General features: G+C 39.1%; 1 protein-coding gene across 1 annotated transcript; it reads right to left on the bottom strand.

The window, feature by feature from the left end:
* Positions 1–303: 303 nt before the first annotated feature.
* Positions 304–12,526, bottom strand: LOC108798634 (hemicentin-2-like). Its single transcript, XM_018570399.1, has 6 exons — positions 12,412–12,526; positions 10,591–10,829; positions 7,873–7,971; positions 4,971–5,148; positions 3,315–3,452; positions 304–605 (listed from the first exon to the last, which is right to left on the bottom strand). The coding sequence occupies exons 1-6, from the start codon at positions 12,524–12,526 to the stop codon at positions 304–306; spliced, it is 1,071 nt and encodes a 356-aa protein (XP_018425901.1).
* Between the last annotated feature and the right edge of the window lie 6,885 nt (positions 12,527–19,411).

Below are 19,411 nucleotides of genomic sequence, written 5' to 3' on the forward strand. Positions count from 1 at the left end.
TTGGATTTAGGGTAGGAGTATCAGCAATACAATTGGTTACTTGATACGTAATTTGTTTGTCTGCCGTTGCAATGGTTTGAGAAATGGCTACTAATAGGATGAAGTGAACCCGCATGTGAATTTGGGAGATTGGAACAGGATATCTCTCTAGACACAGTTCTATGAATCAGCAATGCAGTTTATGGAAGTGAGAGCAACCAGCAGTTGTGAAACACCTCTCACAATACATCAATCCAGCAATACGGTTCTAAGTAATTGGTGCAACAGTCATATTATAACCAACTTGTTTCCTTGCACAGTTCATCAATTGGTGCATGTGGCATTTACAGTGCAGGTGTTAAGTCCAGGGTTAGAGCACTCATCTACATCAACACATCCAGCTCCACTGTCATTGCGGTAGCCAGATGGACACATGCAGTAGTATGAACCATATGTGTTTACACAAGTGTAATAACCACAATTATTTGACCAGTAATAGGCGCATTCATCAACATCAGAGCAGTTAAAGCCGTCTCCTATAAACCCGTCCTTGCAGGAACATTGGAGGTAGCCAAAGTAGTCTGCACAGGTAGCTTCGGGGTGGCATTTCGAGCAGTTTGAAGTAGCTGATTGAGACATAAAGATGAAAGAGATTAATATTATTTGATGAATGTGTCTCTTGGAAAGACATCACGTTTGCAATAATATACGGTATACAATATACCTTCTGCAAAAAACACTGCTATAGGTATTCCAAAGAATGTTTATGGAATTCTAAGCTCAAATTTTCAGACAAGAGCAAAGTAATCCTTCAAGATTGAGATTTAGCAGTAAGAGAGCCACACCAATGATCAAAGAGTCCAAAGTGATGGTTTATTGAACAACTGTTCAGTAGAAAGCCAACATATTTAAAGGGTTCAGACACTCACCTTTCATCAGGGCTTCTATATTATATTATTTCAAATGTGCCCGGACTCTATTTGAATTGCAATAACAGTTGAATGTACATGAAATAAAATTATTCCGCTGGCAGTTTCAGCATGGAAACCTATATATAAGAGTGTGGGCTAAAGTCTATAGTCATTGTTAAGGATTTTAGCAGAATTCACTACTAGCATCGGTTATGGCCCCCGATGTTTACAATATTTATCCTATGTAATGAATTCTGATTTGATTTATGAATGTTATGAGAGAGGAAGTTTTTGGGTGCCATTTACTAAAGAGCAAGAATACACCGTTGCATTATTTTCTACTTTTTATTTTCCACTTACTTGATATATTTGTAGCTGAAAAAAAGAGAAAATAAAAAATGCGTTAAGATGCAATTCAGGAAATGAAAAAAACCAAGAGCCATATCTTTATTAAACAAATGCAGCTGAATGTTACATTGGTGAATGTGCTGTATAAAGAGTATGAATGGCTTTCTGGTGAATGTACAGAAATGTGAATGATGATTAATTTAAAGGGGATGTGATGCATAAAACCTTTCCAGTCCAGGTCAAAGAACCCGGATGATTTTATAGAGTCCCCACATGTCTGAAGTCTAGAGAAAACCTACTAATCTACTTATAAAACATGTTAGGAGTGAGGGCTTCATACACTATAAAATGTATTTCCACTTTTGCAGACAAATTGGCAGAACACTTATTTTATATTTGTTACATGTTCCCGTTCATATAGCATAAAAAAATATGTAAAAAATGTTACTTGTTTAGTCTGTCCCCCTTTGTTGTAGGGACAAACCCACTCACAAATTGTTCCTAGTAGCTTGCAGTCCGCTCCAAAGAAACAGCTAAATATTGACAATAATTTTTTTTAATATTTTTTTGGGTATGTTGTGTGAATGGGAACACATACCAAACATACAGAGGGGTTTTCTCAAATTTGACTGAAAAAGTGGAAATAAGCTTTAGGAAAACTGTATACAGTAAAACATGAGGGCCAAACAGACGAAAGCGTAGATCTTGGGTTAACATATGCTTAAGGGAAACCTGTACCAAGAGAAATACAGAGGTTGCCGATGGTGACTCCTTAAATGCAAGTTTTCCTGGATGCCTCTGTCCTCAAAACGTTTGAGCTTCTGTTACATTTTTTAGGGTAAAAATTAGAGGAACACAAAATTAGTAAATAAGGGCTTAATGTAAAAATTAATTTTCAGGCAGAAAAATGTAAATGTTATTAGTCATTGATATAGTATGTAATTTACAATTCTATGTACATTTGTAAACCTTACCAGAGGAATACGAGGTCCACCTTAGAAGTTCCCAAGTTTTAAAATATTATCCAATTTCTGACTTCTGCTTAGTCTCTGACTCTGGTCCTGCTCATCATTTGGTGCTGCACTGCTCTTTGTTGCTGACCTTGGATTGCTCTGCAACTTGCGACTGCTACCTACTTGAGTCTCTCGCTATCCATCAAGCTACCCTTACCCACTCCAAGAACCAACTGTAAACGTCTAAGAATGATCCTGCTACCTACTTTCAGGTGTCATTGGTGGACTTTGCCAGCCAGAACCCACTGCCAAGCTCTCCTATAACTTCTGCTGGTGTTCCCGGACACCCCTGCCAGCATGTTCTGCTGTTTCTTCTTAGCCATCATCACTAGTATGAGGTTCCACAAGCAACATCTTCCGGCACTTGTGTTCCTCCTGTCCCTTACCACCACCTGGCTGGAGATACAAGAGAAGCCTCCCTTGTCATTTCGGTCTCCTATCAGGTAGGTGACACCCTGCTAGCTGGATTCTCCTTCTCTATATGTCCTGGTAACCTCTATATGTCCTAAGTTAAAGGGAAATCCTAAATTGTAAGAGTTGTTATGAGGTTAGGGAAAATCTTCCAAAGATGATGAATACCATGGTGACAACTGTCTAAGATGGGAACTCCTTTCCCTTTGGGGAAATTTCTTCTCACCTGTAGCATCTCCAAAACAGAAAGTGAGAAGAAATCTCAGGCGAGATAACCCGATAGGGGTTTTAACATTTTTTTTTTTAGCAAAAGATAACCCTTCGTAACTTCATCTAATACTAAGAAAGAAAAATTTAGCCATACATATACTTTACCGCTCTAAAAATTGGACATGCATATTTTTGTTTAATGCAGAGGATCACAATGCATGTAATATGCACTAGGTATGGTGTGTTGCCCACTATGCTAACAGTGCATTGGGGGGCCATTCATAATGAATGGCACCACAGCGCTTTTGTTACAGTGTGTTGTGGTTACATTACCCTGGTAAAAGGTGCACATGGCCATGGTTGCAGAAGGGGTCCTTATGTCTATGCTTCTCTGCACAATATGTTGGATTTGTACAATAAAATAATAAGACATGATAATCACCATAAGATCCTGATACTCGAACAGAATATTTTTCGCTTCCTTCAACCTCAATGGTCCAGTTTCCTGTAGTAGGATCTTTTATGATGTACATGGCACCCCAGGCCTCATTCACAACTGTTTTGATATCATCTTTAGAGGCTGCAGAAGGAAAGACGTACAATGCAAATCTAACTATACACATTCTTATATAGAGCCACAGTTGTTTAAGTAATTATGCAAAAAGCCCTAAAACATAATCTGCTGAGAGGACTGAGTCCTTGGGAAAACACAACATTTAAAGCAAAGTTTCCCAGGTTCTATAGTGTTATTCTCTACCTCAGCTAAATAAATCATGATACCTATTTATTCAGCTAATTAAAATAGGAATAAAATAGGAATAAAATAGGAATAAACAGTCTTTTTGGGGGTTTTTAAAGAGTAATTCAAATTTTTAGATTGATGTACAAGTTTTAGATGTACAACAACGATCTCCTAGACTCCAGCTCAGAATTCTTACCACTAAGATCTTGATTTGCTGACCACCTAACCTTGAGTATTAGCAGCTCATTGCCCATGGTGGTTTAACCATATATTTTTTGGAATGGAATAACATGAAAGATACAAGTTCATGCCATATCCCAAACAAAGTCATGGGCAAAATAGGACAGAGTCCGGGTGTCAGGAAATAACTTCCCTGCAGGTCTTTCATCAAGCTAGTGAATGTTTGATTTATAATTTTCAGGTTTACTCATTCACCATTAGGGATGGTTTACTTTAGTAAAATATCAACTTATTTATCAAGTTCCTCTAAAGTGGACATTCATCCTTTAATTACACAGTGAATGTTAAACAGGAGTTGGACACATCTGCCTTGATAAATGCATAGGACCATGTTGGACTTCTGTTGACTCTCTGGTTGTCCAGCAATCAAAATTGGAAAACCACTGGCTATTACCAGCCACACCATGCAACTCTCTGTGTAGCTCAGCCCCTCTAGTGCCATCAAGGTACGTGTGTCACATGTCTGTTTAGTATTCATTGAGTAATTCTAGGGTGAACTTCCACTTTAAAGTGCATGTCATGCCAAAACATTTTTTTATAGTTTTGTATATAATAAGGGAAATTTTAGGACTGCTGTCTGAGGTTAGAGAGGTTCTCCCTCACTTCTTGTCCTTCTGACAAGCTTTTCGTTAAACAGGAAGTGAGAGGAACTCTTCAACACGCAGAAATAAGAATCTAACAGGGGTTTTAGCCTTTCCCTACTCTGCTAAAGAAACACATTCTCATTTCAGCCTGTGTTGCTATTGGAGAGTTTCCGTCACTTCCTGTAAAACATTGACAGCAGGACAGGAAGTGAGGAAACGTCTTTCTAATGGAGCCCCAGATTTACGAAAAACCTGGCAGGGTTCTAATCCTCCCTCCACTCTAAACAAAACAAGTCTTGGCTGGACATACACTTTAATATGAATAAACAGGTAATAGTAACTGCTTATGAATAACAAGATAAAAACGACAGTGTGTCAAAAATAGAAACCTTTCCCATAGTGACCAATTTTATTTTGCCAAATCTTTTATTTTCTAAGAAATTAAATGCAGAAACTTTTGTGAATAAAATTTCCTTTTTTTTTTAATGAACAGGCTCTAAAAACAATTAAAAATAAACAAAACTCATCTTACTGTTAGGTCCTGATATTTTAAAAGTGGTGATCACTCCATCTGAAGTCACTAATAAAGAAGTGAAGTTATAAGAAACTGGAAAACTATCGGAATGTTTCCCATTTCCATAGTTTCCAGAGAATAGAGCTTTGGAATTGTTTATTGGTTGTGACAATGTGAAGTCCAAGTAATTAAACACCTGCAAATACAACATATTAATTGGGAGTGACAAATAGTAATCACCCGGGGGTCATGTATAAAATCTGGGGGATATAATATTGATGTTCTTAAAACCCAATTGTACCGAGATTTTTTTTCAGTACTCGCCGAGACAGATACCGGAAGTCCCATTAAGAAATCCAGGCGGCATGTAATGACTTGCCACCTGGCTTCCTGATTAGCCGGGAAGCCGTCCACATGCTTCTCGTCACTAGGTGACGAAGAAGCATGGAGTCGGCTTTCTGGCCAATCAGGAAGCCAGGCGCCGTGTAATGAGTCACCGTGTCCAGGCGCCGTGTCCATGCTCCCTCGTCATGAGGGCTTCCCGGCCCATCAGGAAACCGGGCAGCATGTAATAACTCCCTGCCGGCTTCCTGATACCGGAAGTATCAGGCTAGGCATCGGAGCATTTGGATGAGTACGAGTACTCGCCCAAATACTCGGCATCAGCACCGATTCCGATACTAGTATCGGTATCAGTGTATCCCTATTGATTACTGTAATACAGACAAGCTGCATATACAGACATAAATATGGGGCTCACATGCCCAAAAATCCTTCATTGAAGGGTGTGAGTATTACATCCTGTATTCCTCCCCTGCTGCCACTCCTCCCCTCATGTTTGCCAGCAATTCCTGGCTTGTCATTTTCACAGCCAGGAGTTGCTGTATACATACAACAGCTATTACAGCTGCATCTGTCAAAAAATCAACCTTTTGACACAATGTTTATAAATACTGCTCAAACAATAGATAGATACAGAGAAACATTATTCTTACTTTTGTTTTTACTCAATTCTGTTCATCTTCAGATCCAAAGGGTGAGCTTTTACGACATACAATATCATTTAAAAGCATAAACTAAATAAATACAAATTGTTCCTATTTAACCCCATTAGTTTTCTGCTAATCAGCCCTAATTCCCTGTTGCCCTTCTCCCCTTAGCTATTATTTTCCTGTTTTTTTTTTTTGCTATTTTATTTTTATTTCTCTAACCATTAAAATGTAAACTTTTTATTTTTATTTTGTTTATTATTTGTTTTTGTGTTTTCTAAGTCTTGCATTAAAATAAATTTGAAAAAAAATCAATGCTTTATACCAGAATCATAATTTCAGTGTAATTATGGACAGGACACTTTATAGAATAAATTGTTTTTATCAACAGACACTGTTAAAGTAATACTGACCAAAAAAGGTGTTTGTTTTTTAGGGTTTTTTTTAAAGTTTTTTGTCTATGGATGGTAAAGTCATTTTTTCAAGACAATTTTACCAAAAAGATCATGTTTGTTTCCTAAATAAATAATATGCTACTTTGGTATCTTTAGCAATGACTTAACAGGGTTATTCGCAAAAGGGTGATGAGTTTGGAGAAGGCCGGAGAAGTGAACAATCCAGGACAACATAGCTGATTTGGAAAAATTCTCCATTTCAGCTCACTTTCCGGTTCAGCTATGTTGTCCTACATTGTTCACTTCTCCAAACTCTTCACCCTTTTGTAAATAGCCAAATTTGTGTGCAATAAACAGGGTAAAAACTGTTCTGGTTTATAAGGGGTATACAGGTGCGTGAGCTGAATTAGTTAAATATCCCTCCAACCTTCCCAAGAGTCTCTCTCCTAGCACAGTTAGGTGCAAACCATCTTTAGCATATAGGCTGTAGCTCAATAAAACGGGGGAGGGGGCGGGTACAGCTGGCTCTGCCTCTAGATTGGCGGAGCCAGCTGTCACTCATGCAGCTGGGCGGATCTCGACGTCCATGTCGGGATCCGCTCCGGCTGCGGTGTCTCAGTATACCGCGAGCTGTAGCTCGCGGTATACTGAGCTTAGGGTAACGGGAGGACGCTAGTTTGTGTCCTCCCGTTACCCTAAGGAGAACTATGGGGAAAAACACTGACCCCATAGTTCTCCTTTAAATACCATCAAAAAACACTATTTAAAAAATTGATATAAAATGAATTTCAGTGCGATGTTGCATGACCGGGTAGTTGCCAGTCAAACCATCAAAGCACTAAAAATTTAAAAATTCTGGTTACAACATTCATTTCCCAACATTGATTCTAATATAAAAGCCTGCATATGATTAGTTGACACTGGATTTTTTATTTTATTTTTTTGATGTTTTGATTTTGTATAATCTTTTACTATATAGCTTCAGTAAGTCATATATGGAAGAAAATAATACTTCTAGGTCAGTTTTATTACATTTATTTTTTAATGTTCATATGCATTTACACATAAACATTTAACAAAGAGTGAACTAATGACACAGGTTTTTACAGAGCAAGGTTCTCTAACGGGGGTGCACAGCTGAAGCTGTTTTCTTTCGGGCCATTTGTGTCTTATTGAACTTAGCACATAACTGTATGAACAAAGCAGGGAGGGATGGAGGGGGGGAATAAGATATTGCTCTGAAAAATTCAGTTATGTGCTTTAATTTGAGCTTGAGCCACTGCTTTCTGTAAACCGCAGCCTTTTTTAACACAGCAAGCATGAGGATAGCCCGGAGAACATAACTGAAATGAGAATATAATAAAATATTATGTAGTATATTACATTTAGTAACCATAATTAAAAAAAGATAGATATATACTGTACAAAATGTGCTATATGTTCCCTTTCAGTAATAGCAATTATTTATTATCAATAAAATTTGACTAAAATGGTAAATAGATAGACACTCACTATATTTAAATCAGCTGCACTGACTTGAAAGACATGTCCAAAGCTCCTTGATGCTATTTCTCTGTAAATAAGGAAATCTGAATCATATAGAGAGCCGCATAGACCAGTGGCCACAAAGAAAACCTGAAATAGAAGGACAATAGTACTGTATGTATAATAAAGCCTAATGAATGAAAAATTAGATATGCAGTTTAAAGGAGAACATTTCTGTTGTTGTCCAAGTTGTTTTGTATTTTAATGTAATTAAAACATAGTTTTCTTTTTTAATCTGAAGTGATTAGGATAACACTAAGTGTGATTTTCTAAAACTGTTCAAACAATTCAATGTAATATCACAGCCTGAAGGTGTTCTGTACACAGTTGGTGTATGGAACACCCCCAGTGATGCCATTTCCTGCTTGTGTGATTGGCTGACTGATTTTCCAAGAAGTCTGCACCAAGATACAAGTAAAATCTTAGGTATCTCTTGCAAGAGGCATTTGATTGGGTGAGATACACCCTAAGTATTAACTACCTCTAAAGGGATGCCAACACTGCAGCTTTCCTCATTAGAATACCAGTTGGAACACTCACATTTAGGAATCAGTCTGGAAAGGACAACAAAACAGGTGAAACAAACAGCGTTTTCTTCATAACAGAAAAATTAATGAATCTGCAATACAATTTGTCAAAATCCTTGCAATGTACATTGATCACCCAGAGGGGATCGTTTTTTTCCCTCAACAAACATGAAGTTACACTTTCGTTAGAAAGCAGGATAATATTTTAAAATGAGAAGCTTTTAAAATAATAATGTATATAACCAGTTGAAACATTTTTTACTTTCCTTGAACTGGAGAATGACTATTATGTAGCCATTCTATTTGACTCCAATTCTGTGAATTTATTTAAGAAATTGCCAATTTGCTGATAATTTGGCACATTTGGCCATCAAAGAAAGGCTGTTAGGAAAGCTATTTTCACCCAAATGGTAATGAAAGCCTCAAAGGGCCCCTGCTGAGTGTTTTGTTTTTGTTTTTTTGGCACATGAGTTGCTTCAGACAATAGGTGTGAATATAGCACCTTAAAAAATGTGAAGAGACAGTACACTGTAGTTTTTTTGTGCACATTACTGTTATTTGATGTTTCCCAAGATATAACAGTCAAATATACCAAGAAAGGGTTTTCATTCGGTGCTTCGTGTTCATCTTGTATTTTGTCACTATCAGCTTTTTTAAATAATAGCAAAAACAAAAGTTAAAAATAGAGTTTTCAACATTGGATTCAAACTGGTGTTACTGACTTTAAAGTTTTGATTTTCACGCGAATACCTAAAATAACAAAGTAAAAAACAAATAAATAAAAGTGAACTCGCATCTAGTTTCCAATTCTGTCCTTCTGAGAAATATAATGGTGGCTGGGTATTTGCCTCTGTGGACTGCACTGGCCAAGAACTTTTGAATGAGGGATGTTTTCACTGGCTGGCATTGGAAGAGTTCCAGTGTCAGGGACTTGGCCAAATTTGCATTAAGGTGCTGGGAATTCGGCTAGTTTTTTTTCCCCAGTATCTGGGGAGGAGATGTCTGGTAAATAAAGGTTGCTACTGAAGATGGTCGGTTGGGAATTGGTGAAGGCTGAGGTTCCATAACTAAGTTTTTAGCCTTTGCGTTATGGTCTTCTTCTGGCCCCCTTATCCTCTGCTGAAGTAAGATCAGGACAGACTTCTGTGCCCTCTAGCAAACCATGCCACAGAGATATGCTCGATGCACCAGGGTAATATGGTTAGGGGGAATTAATCAACTAAAGAAGGTGGAAGCGGAGGTACTGTTGCTGATGAGTTCTCTCGCTCATGTGCTGCTCCCACAAAGCTCAGTGGTGGAGCTGCATGTGGTTTGCTAAACCTCATAGACAATCCTTATAATTCAGGTTTCTTTAACAAACGAGCATGAGCATGCAGATCCAGAATTAAGGTTACAACCTTCACTTTGTGGTCTGCTTCTGGCCCCCTTACCCTCTGGTGGAGTTAGACCAGGACAGACCTCTGGGTCCCCTAGCAAATCATGCAGCAGAGATATGCTCCGATGCACCAGGGAATGTGGATTGGGGGGATGAAGCAACTGAAGGTGGAGGCGGTGGGACTGTTGCTGACAAGTTCTCTTTCTCATGTGCTGCTCCCACTTGATTGGTTGAGTTATTTGTGGTCTGCCAAATCTTACAATGAATCCTTATAACTCAGCTTTCTTGAACAAATGGGCACAACACATTTTACAGTTTTGCACTCTTCTTGACTGTCTTTGCAGTTCTCTGCATTCGGTCATATAACATCTGAGAGCCACAGTGAAAGTAGATAAAAGATTACGGGTCTCAGCAGTTAGCAGAGAGCTCTTTAATGTCACTGACAGTGGGTCCCACTCTAACTGAGGTCTGCATGGGAATTATCTCCACTAGGAGCCATCAGCCCAACATATATTATTTCTACTTCTCCCCAGCCCAGACCTGGGGCTTATATAGCTGTTAGTTATAGTAACCTATGTTATCCTACATTTCAAATCTACTAGCTTTTATTTATCTACTAAATCAAAAATCTCACAGGGAGAATTAAACACCCATTTAATGGCTGGATGCAATGGGTGGGCAGTCCTCAGAACTCAGAATTACCAAAGAATATAAATGTATCAACATCTGTCCCTTAAAACATAATAAGTAAAAAGCAGCGTTTGTGTAAAAGCTTATATACAAGTAACTGTTTAGCATTCATCTTACCTGTGACTGGGTTGTATTTAAAAGACGGTATACTTCATTTACAAGACTAGCATTATTATAATCTAATGCGGATGCATCCGTCAGTACTAAAATGAAAGATTTATCTGGCGAGTTCTCCAAAGCCAGCTTCAGTCCCGCTATAGCCAGTTCTGGACAGTCGCCTCCTCCACTGGCCACGAGGTTATTGAAGAAATAGGAAAACTCGTCTTTTGAATATGTTATCCTAACAGGGCCAACACCTAAAAGAGAAATAGAAGACATGACAAACAATTACATTTTTTTTCTTTTTGATAAAAAAAAAAAAGTGCAATGAGCAACAATTAAAGAAATCATGTAGTGAACTGATTTGGTCATTTATAGAACCAATTTGCTAAAGTCACAAAGTTCCCTCCATTTACATGTGTGTATATAATGGCATTTTGTATTGTCTAGTTATGAATAGAGAAGGAGATTGGTGGACCCTCTGTCAAATTTTTTGCTTGCTTTTTAAAGACCCGGGCTTGGAGTCCACGTTCCTTGAAATTGTTAAAGTCCTGATAAAGGAGGATTGTTTGGCCCCTGAAACGCGCTGGATGCTTTGTTTTGTCTTTGTGATATAGGTGGATCAATAAAATACGATTTTGGACTCTTGAGACATTTGTGTTCTTTTCCGATTTGAATACCTGTGGATTTCTCAAGCTGGCTGACTTTAATACTCGAAGATACATTGTGGGGAATTTATCAAAACTGGAGCAGAGAAAATCTGGAGCAGCTGGGCATGGCAACCAATCAGCATCTCTCTTCAGTTTGTTCAGTTAAGATTTGAATAAAAACTATTTTACCCCAAAACGTTTAGCTACATTTAACGAGAGAAGCTGATTGGCCGTAGTGAAAATCTGCTCCAGATTTTGTCTGCTCCAGTTTTGATACACTACCCTCATGTCCCCAGCACACTGAAGTAAAGTGTCCAAAAATGTATTTTTAGGCTTGCCTTCTTTGTGACATGATGTACATTTTTGCACACTTTACTTCAGTGTGCTGGGGACATACTGTATCTTCTTGGGTTTGAGCAGCGCCATCCCTTCATCACTTCATCACCCATCTCTAAGGGGCATACTGTAAGGAGTGTGGTAGGATATTCATAAGATTTCCTAATACTGGAAGGGCCCTCCGCCTTGTGGACAGCTGCCAAACTGGGCCTTGCTTAAGACTGTCTTCATCTTATGAACTGATAACTACTGGGTCCAGCACCTTACCTCTACTTCCATTTGGAAGTTTTTTGTTGCTGTCTGTGTTTCTGCTGGGGACATTCACCCAATTATTTGTCCATGGTGACCACTATAACCGACAAAGAAAGGGAGAAGAAATCCCAAAGAATTGAGTTGTCACTAAAATAAGACTTGAGGGGAGATCCTCCAGATGTTTTGGAGACACATGTCAAAAATGGGAATTCCATTCACTTATGAGAGATTACTTCTAATTTCCTGCTGCAAAGCTAAGACAGGAACGTAAGGGAAATCTAATCATATGCATCAAAAAATAAAATTGGTCATGGTTTTAACCCTTGCCTACTCTACAGGGACAGCAAGAGGCTGATGCTAAGTCAAATCCTGGTGCTTACACTGCTTGCATTTAGGCAGGCATTTAACAATGTATTCATGAAAACAGTGGTGCATTAATGTTTGACGTTTACATCTGCTTGGAGTTCAGCTTCAAACGCAGTTTTAGGCTTGCTGAATCTCTTGCATGATTTGAAGACAAAACAATCCCTGAAAACGTTCACAGAAACTCAACTCCACCACAGTTTCATAGAGCAGCTTTAACGTTTAAAATGGTCATTACTTGGGTCATTGAACTCCACCATAGTGTACTGTCTGACGCCACAGGGGAATCTAGCAGCGATGCGATCTAGGAGCCAACCATTCACCAACTTCAGTTCATACAGATCATCCCACATAGATCCTGTCGTGTCCACGAGATAGGTGAGAGAAGATCCTGAAAGAAATGGTCATCGTAATCAGTCTAGGATAAAGAAAACTGAATTGTTGCTATGAATGACTGCACATTGCACAAACTTCTACACTTTACTAAAGGATAAGTAAAGTCAAATCTTGTTTTGGCTTTACTTCTCTTTTGGGTCAAAGGAGCAGATTTACTCATTTCCTCCTGTGACCCAAAGTCAGCATATAGCAGTGACTTCCCCAGACACTTTAGCCTGGAAGGATCCCAACAATATTGATCCACCCAGCTGTCTGATTGACAGTTGTGCCCGCCCCCTCCCCTGCCTGTCCTTCCAGTGAGTCCTGGAGGAACAGAGAGGGGAGGAGGAAATCCCTGCACAGGGTGGGGACTGTGAGCTGAGTGATCAATGCTTACATGATCGCTCAACTCTTAATCTACAGAGCTCTAAGTATTGCAAAGACTATATTTTACTCTCCTAATAATTCGCTTTTAACCACTTCAGCTCTCACACCTCACAGAGCAATTTCTACATTTCTGCTCTGGGCCTATTGATACAGCAATAATCTGGCATTACTAAAGATTGCAACGTAATAGATAAATTGGCTTTTTTGGACAAACAAGGCTTTTTTTTGTTGATATTATCTTGCAAACATTGTGTCTTGTCTTTATTGTCTTGATTTTTTTTGTACAATCCATAGATTAAAAAAAAAATTACGACAACTAAAAAATGTATTTTACTACTTTCTTCATTGTTGTGACTGCAGAAAAAAAAACATAAACTTTTTTTAAAATGATGCCAAAATTATTATTCTGGTACAAAGCATTGCAAACCTATTTACAAATAAATAAAGGCTTTTTTCCTCCTTTTAGTTTTGTTCTTTTTTTAACAGGACACTAACCAAATAACTAGATATGAGATAGGATAGGAAAATACCCGGGTAGGGCATGCAATCAGGTATAAGAGCTTGTCACCCCCACACCAAGTTAGTATGAATACAACCAGAGAGAAAGACAGTGAGGTTTAGTGTGAGTTGCCCTTGTTGGAAATATTAAAATGACAGTACAAATATAAAATTTACAATATTTTATTTACATATCTCTTAAAAATAATCTCATGTTTTAGATATGTAAATAAAAGATTGTACATTTTATCTTTATAATGTCACTTTAATATTTCCAAAAAGAGCGACTCACACTAAACCCCATTGTCTTTCTCTCTGGTTGTGTTCATGAAACTAACCAAATCAACAATGAATAAAACAAAAAAAAAGTTTAAATAGCCATTCATTGATATTTCCCTTTTGAAATAGAAAAAGAGATTGCGGACACAGAGTCCTAAATCTATTTTTCTGCATTCCCTGTTATGAATGAACAAAAAGCCTCTATACTGAGTGCTCCACAATCATGAACGAAGAGGAAGTGATGTAGAGCACTTCCTGCTCATTCATAACTGAGGACACAGTAAGCATACTATCTCCTAAGTTATTTACAAACACTCAGCGATCAGTTTTGATTGCTGAGTGTTTGTGCTCCACTCTCCATCCTTACTGATCCGCCTGTCACAGGAGGCCGAGCTCTCCTCCCACACCACCCTGCTCGGCCTTCTCACAGCTGTCTTCTCTCCACACCTCCCCAGTTGGCCTCCTGACAGCTTCTCTCCTCCCCGCTGGGTGCCGACACAGGTGGGGAGAGCAGCAGGGACTTGGGGGGACACAGACTAGTTCCCAGTGGGGATGAGAGAAGCTGGGGATGCACTGAATTTTTGGCAGCATTTTCGGCCGTTTTGGTACTATCACCATTTTGCCCATAGTATCATTTTCAAAACTTCGGTGCATAGTCCTAACACTTCCTGTCCTCGGGTTACTGCTCCTCCATAGTTACGGTCTAGTGAATAAGTGTTGTCACCAGGAAGTGTGTTACTGGCAATTATAATAGAACTACTACCATTTTTTATAAACAGAAGAAAAGCTGGCCACACACCAGATTCTGCTGGAGTAGTTTATTTAAGCTTGTACCACATCACTGCTGGCCTGCCCATGGTCCACCCCTCTGACGTGTTTCACCCGAACACAGGCTTAGTCGTATTTATACGACTAAGCTCATGTTTGGGTGAAATGCGTTAGTTGGGTGGAACTTGAGTGGGACACCAGCGATGTACAAGATTCAATAGGCTAATCTAGTGGAATCCGGTGTATGATTAGCTTTTCATCTGTTTATATGGGGTCATACTGGAACGAGGAAGTGCTCCCAGTGGCAAGCACCTGGCTCATTCCTTCCCTAAGCAGTGAAGTAGCGGTATTTCTTTTGTGTGTTCCCCCGCATTTTTTATAGTTATGATTGTGATTATGAGTTCTCTGCTTGGCTTAAACAATTCACTTCACAAACCTGAAATGCTTGTATTGATTTTTAACATGCCAAGCAACTCATATTACCATTTTTTTTGCTTTTTTTTTACCTGTCCTCCAGCATTTGTTAAGTCCTTTCATTGTCACAAATATTACAGAAATTTCTTTCCATTGTTTGAAAAAAAGTACAGTGCTTTCCAGTCAATTGTGAGATGTTCTATGTCTTATACAAGATGATCAGAAGATGGGGAAAGGAGATTAGAGGATTTATGACTGGAACATGATCCAGGGGAGTCCGGGAACCTATAGACTGGGACAACCACAACCAACTGGCTCTTTCATATAAGACACATTAATGCTGCACAGCCCCAACAACTGGGGAGTATGATGGAAGGCAAGCATGGTCTCAAAGAGCACTATAAAAATAAACAGATCTGCATATACTGTTTGCTAATAATGGAGATGGTAAAGAATGGATTGCAAAGAATGAGGTAGTTTGTGAACTAGAAGATAATTACCAGTAATTATTTGAAATTGATGCAGACTTATGAGCATAAAATGTTAAATATCATCACATAGAAATCTTATCATTCAGCTTTCCTTAAGACACATCAACACAAAACATCCAGCATCATCAACCAATGGCAAAACAAGTTGGATTCTGAGAAGCAAAGCACTGAAAACTAAAATCTTTTTTTTCTAGGGGGGGGGGGGCACCTATACAGAACAGAGAGATATACTTCTGTTAAAAATTAACTGAATAATTTTTGCTGGCCATCCAACTAGCCTTCTCACTTCTGAATTGGGAAAGCTAAGTCGGATGACCAGCGAAACGTCTTCAAGAAAAATACAGCAAGTCCAGTTGCTTTGATTTATTTTTTTACAGATACAGTATACCATGACCTGGATGAATGAGAACCTTCACAGGCAGAGCGATATACAGTATGTCAAAGACTTTCCTCCTAATTTTTTTATAGTAAATAATGAGTACGGTTGGAGATACAGAGAAACAATATACTGTATGCTTGTGTGGCATAAACTACAAGAAGATACAAGGTATTTAATGAACCATATATAACACACCAGATAGCCAAATGACAAACTAACTTGAAAATGTGCTGTGCCAAAAATCAATACCATGTCTTTAGTTTATCAATCATCAACTAGAGCTTGACTAGGGTCATTCAGATGGAACCATTTTATTTTGCTGTGTGGCCATCTCCAACCACAACCCTTAATTCCAACAAAACAGACCACACTCAAATGTTAAATGAGTCTAGGGGCCTCAGCAGCAGTTTCATACCAGCTACAGAAATGTCCTTGGAGGCACTAAAAACAATTCCGGGACAATTTTCCAAACTGCCCAAAGATACCACCTGTAGTAAAAAACTACAAAGTCACTACCAGATGATGGTACAGATGAGGGGGCACCATAGCTAACATAGGGCCCTCACCATTTCTTATTACAATGAAATGACCGCCATACCCAAGATGGGGCCCTGACTATTTCTTATCACATCCAACTAACTGCCTATAAAGATTTTTTTTTCTTCGATACACACATAATAATTCCACCACTTTCAGAACTCTATCAAAGTGGGACCCTTGGATGTGACAGCTGCTCATGGGCTCTGCACTATCAACAACGACGGCACCAGGCAGAGGTAGACTTCCACTACTGACTTGCTTTGCAGAGCACCATAAAGGAAGTCAGTGGTAAGAGACTAAAGGTGCCCATACACTGCCCGATTCTCGTACGAGAATCGCAGGAAATCCCGCGATCGTACGAGAATCGAGCAGTGTGAACGGAGACGTGCGACCGTTTCTACTGTACGGTCGCACATCTTCCGTCGAACCAGCATGTTCGAAAACCAGCCGGGAATCGTACGATTTTCGGCTGGTTAGAACGGTGCTCGGAAGACAAATGCCGAACGGGCCGGTGTGCGCACGCGTACACTGCCCGTTCAGCATTGCGGTCATCGGAAGCCCGCCCCTCAGGGGGGCGGGCTTGCGATGATCGAGAGTGCGATCTGCCTGTCCAAGATAGGCAGATCGTACGTTTTTTTAATCCCTGTACAACAATCGCAAGACTAAGGTCTTGCGATGGTTGTAGAGTGTATGGCCACCTTTACACTGCCCACTCCAGTGACTGAAGATGACAGTGGGGAGCAGGTAAGCAGATGTCACATTTAAAAAAATCAAGCGTACAACACTACATAATTTGGAAAATTACAAGTGATTTTCAGCTGCTTTGAGATGACATAATAAACATCATCCAATATTTATGCCTTGTAATCTGGTTATGGAGCTTTGAATGATGTTATTGCCTGTGCAGGATAATATATTTTTACAAAAGTGTAAATCGATAAATGTGTGAGATATACAGTATAAAAATGGCACTTTTACCTTTGCTTCCGGCACAGTCTGGACTCTTTGTAATCCATGAAGAAGCTGAGAATATAGAACAGAGCGTCAATTATTTAATTACAAAAAGCCAAAAACGTATGCTAATTCTATCCTAACAGGGTTATTCACAAAGGGGTGAAGAGTTTGGAGATGCTAGGAGAAGTGAACAATCTAGGACAACATAGCTGATTTTGGAAAAATTCTCCAATTCAGCTCACTGTCCAAATCAGCGATGTTGTCCTAAATTGTTCACTTCTCCGGCCTTCTCCAAACTCTTCACCCTTTTGTGAATAACCCTGTTAGTGTATGGCAGATAGTGTATGCCTACATTCTTGTGTAGATAACTTTCATCCATAATACAGAATCGTATGCACAGTATGGAGCATGGATGCCTAATTGTCTATCAATCAAAACAGTGTTTTTTTATTTGAATGTTGGATTTGCCACCATTCAATATCGAGCTTGGAACCATTAAAACTGTGTATGAACTTTGCTCCATTTTGTACATTAAATAGCAAACTTTCACCTGATTTGAGGTTTAAAGCCCAGTTAAAGCTTCCATATTTATTATTGCAATGCAATCATGATGTATATACGGCAATAACTATGTTCTTCTTTATTTTTTAGTTTGGTTGTATAACTTTGTGCTGCAGCACAGATTTAAATACCCGATTTAAATCTGTGCATGTTGAGCAGCTGCTCAACATGAAGCACAGTGGCCCGGGTTTCCAGCTCACAGTGCTCCAATCAGCAGTGTCTTGCTTCCTGAGAACATATTTGTTTCTGTATATGCAGCCCGACTTACAGGAATAACTATAGAGTAGGGGTCATTAAATGGCACACTGTAGTTCTGCCTGACCGCAGTCACCGACCTGCGGTGGTGGGCATGCAGCCTAAATGGTGGAGCACTGTACATACACAAACTGGCTGACCGTTCTGTCCAGACTGTGATTCAGACCTCGGCTGGATTAAAATGTTATTCACTGGAGCCCCTTAAATTCTAATTCACCACCACTGCTATGGAGGCTCCAAGTGTGGTTTAATAATATCAAGCAGAGTGACCTATCATAAACAATTTTTTTTTTTTACGAAACAAAACCGAAATGGAAAAAAAAGGCTGGCTGAAACCGAAAATGTTTTTTTTCTAACTTTTTCAAAATTATTTAAATATTATAATTTTATTTTATATTTTATAAACTTTTTAATTTTTTCATATTTTATTTTTATTTATTTATTTTTATTAAATATTTTTATTTTTTACTTTATTTTTAGGGGCTTTGGGGAAATATCAGGAGTCTAAAAACCCTGATATTTCCCTTTTAAACTAGAAAAAGAGATTGAGACACAGAGTCCTCATTTCTTTTTCTACTGCCCCTGTTATAAATGAACAGGAATCCTCTATACTGAGTGTTCCTGTTCATTCATAACTTGTGGATATAGTATGTTTACCGTATCCACAATCATGAATGAACAGGAGGTGATATAGATCACTTCCTATTCATTCATATTTGGTGGTACAGTAAACATACTCTGTCCTCAATTATTTACCAACACTCAGCGATCACTGATTGCTGACTGCTTGAACCCGCTCTCCATCCTGGATCGGCGGTACGGGGAGGAGATCTCGATCTGACAGTTTCCTGTGACAGCATTGAGAGCTGTCTCCTCCCCCACACCGCCGCTCTCCTGACCTGTCACAGGAGGCTGAGCAGTGCGGGGAAGAGAGACGCCGGCTGCTCACCTCCTCCTGCACTGCTCGGCCTCCTGTGACAGTTTCTCTCTTCTCTGGGCGCTGCTCTGTGTCCCAGCGGGAAAGAGAGAAAGCAGATGCACCGCTATTTCGGCCAAAAAATTGCACTTTTGGCATTTTGGCGGCCGAAATATTGGTGCATTCCTAAATACTATATGCATCAACAAAAGATACTTGGCCAGAGTGCAAGGAACATGGCTTCTGGACTATTTTTTGGAACCTTACCTTCGAAAAGTTTGTGTCCATGGGTCCAAATGCTGTTCAATCAATAGTTTTCTTTTAATTGTACTGAATGTGCACATTCTAATTAACATTTTTCATGTCTATATTCACTAAAGGAGAACTATGGGGGGGGGGGGGGGTTTTTTATCCACCCTCA

This window comes from Nanorana parkeri, unplaced genomic scaffold, assembly GCF_000935625.1.
Source record: "Nanorana parkeri isolate BGI_ZX_2015 unplaced genomic scaffold, ASM93562v1 scaffold1529, whole genome shotgun sequence".
In the NCBI taxonomy this organism is placed as follows: Eukaryota; Metazoa; Chordata; class Amphibia; order Anura; family Dicroglossidae; genus Nanorana; species Nanorana parkeri.

Excerpts from the sequence above, each read along its gene's own strand:
- LOC108798634 (XM_018570399.1), bottom strand. The coding sequence starts at position 12,526 with ATGTGGGATGATCTGTATGAACTGAAGTTGGTGAATGGTTGGCTCCTA. Across the intron at positions 5,149-7,872 it reads GCTTTGGACATGTCTTTCAA|GTGTTTAATTACTTGGACTT; the intron begins GTCAGTGCAGCT and ends TTGTATTTGCAG. Across the intron at positions 3,453-4,970 it reads TAAAATATCAGGACCTAACA|CCTCTAAAGATGATATCAAA; the intron begins GTAAGATGAGTT and ends TTCCTTCTGCAG.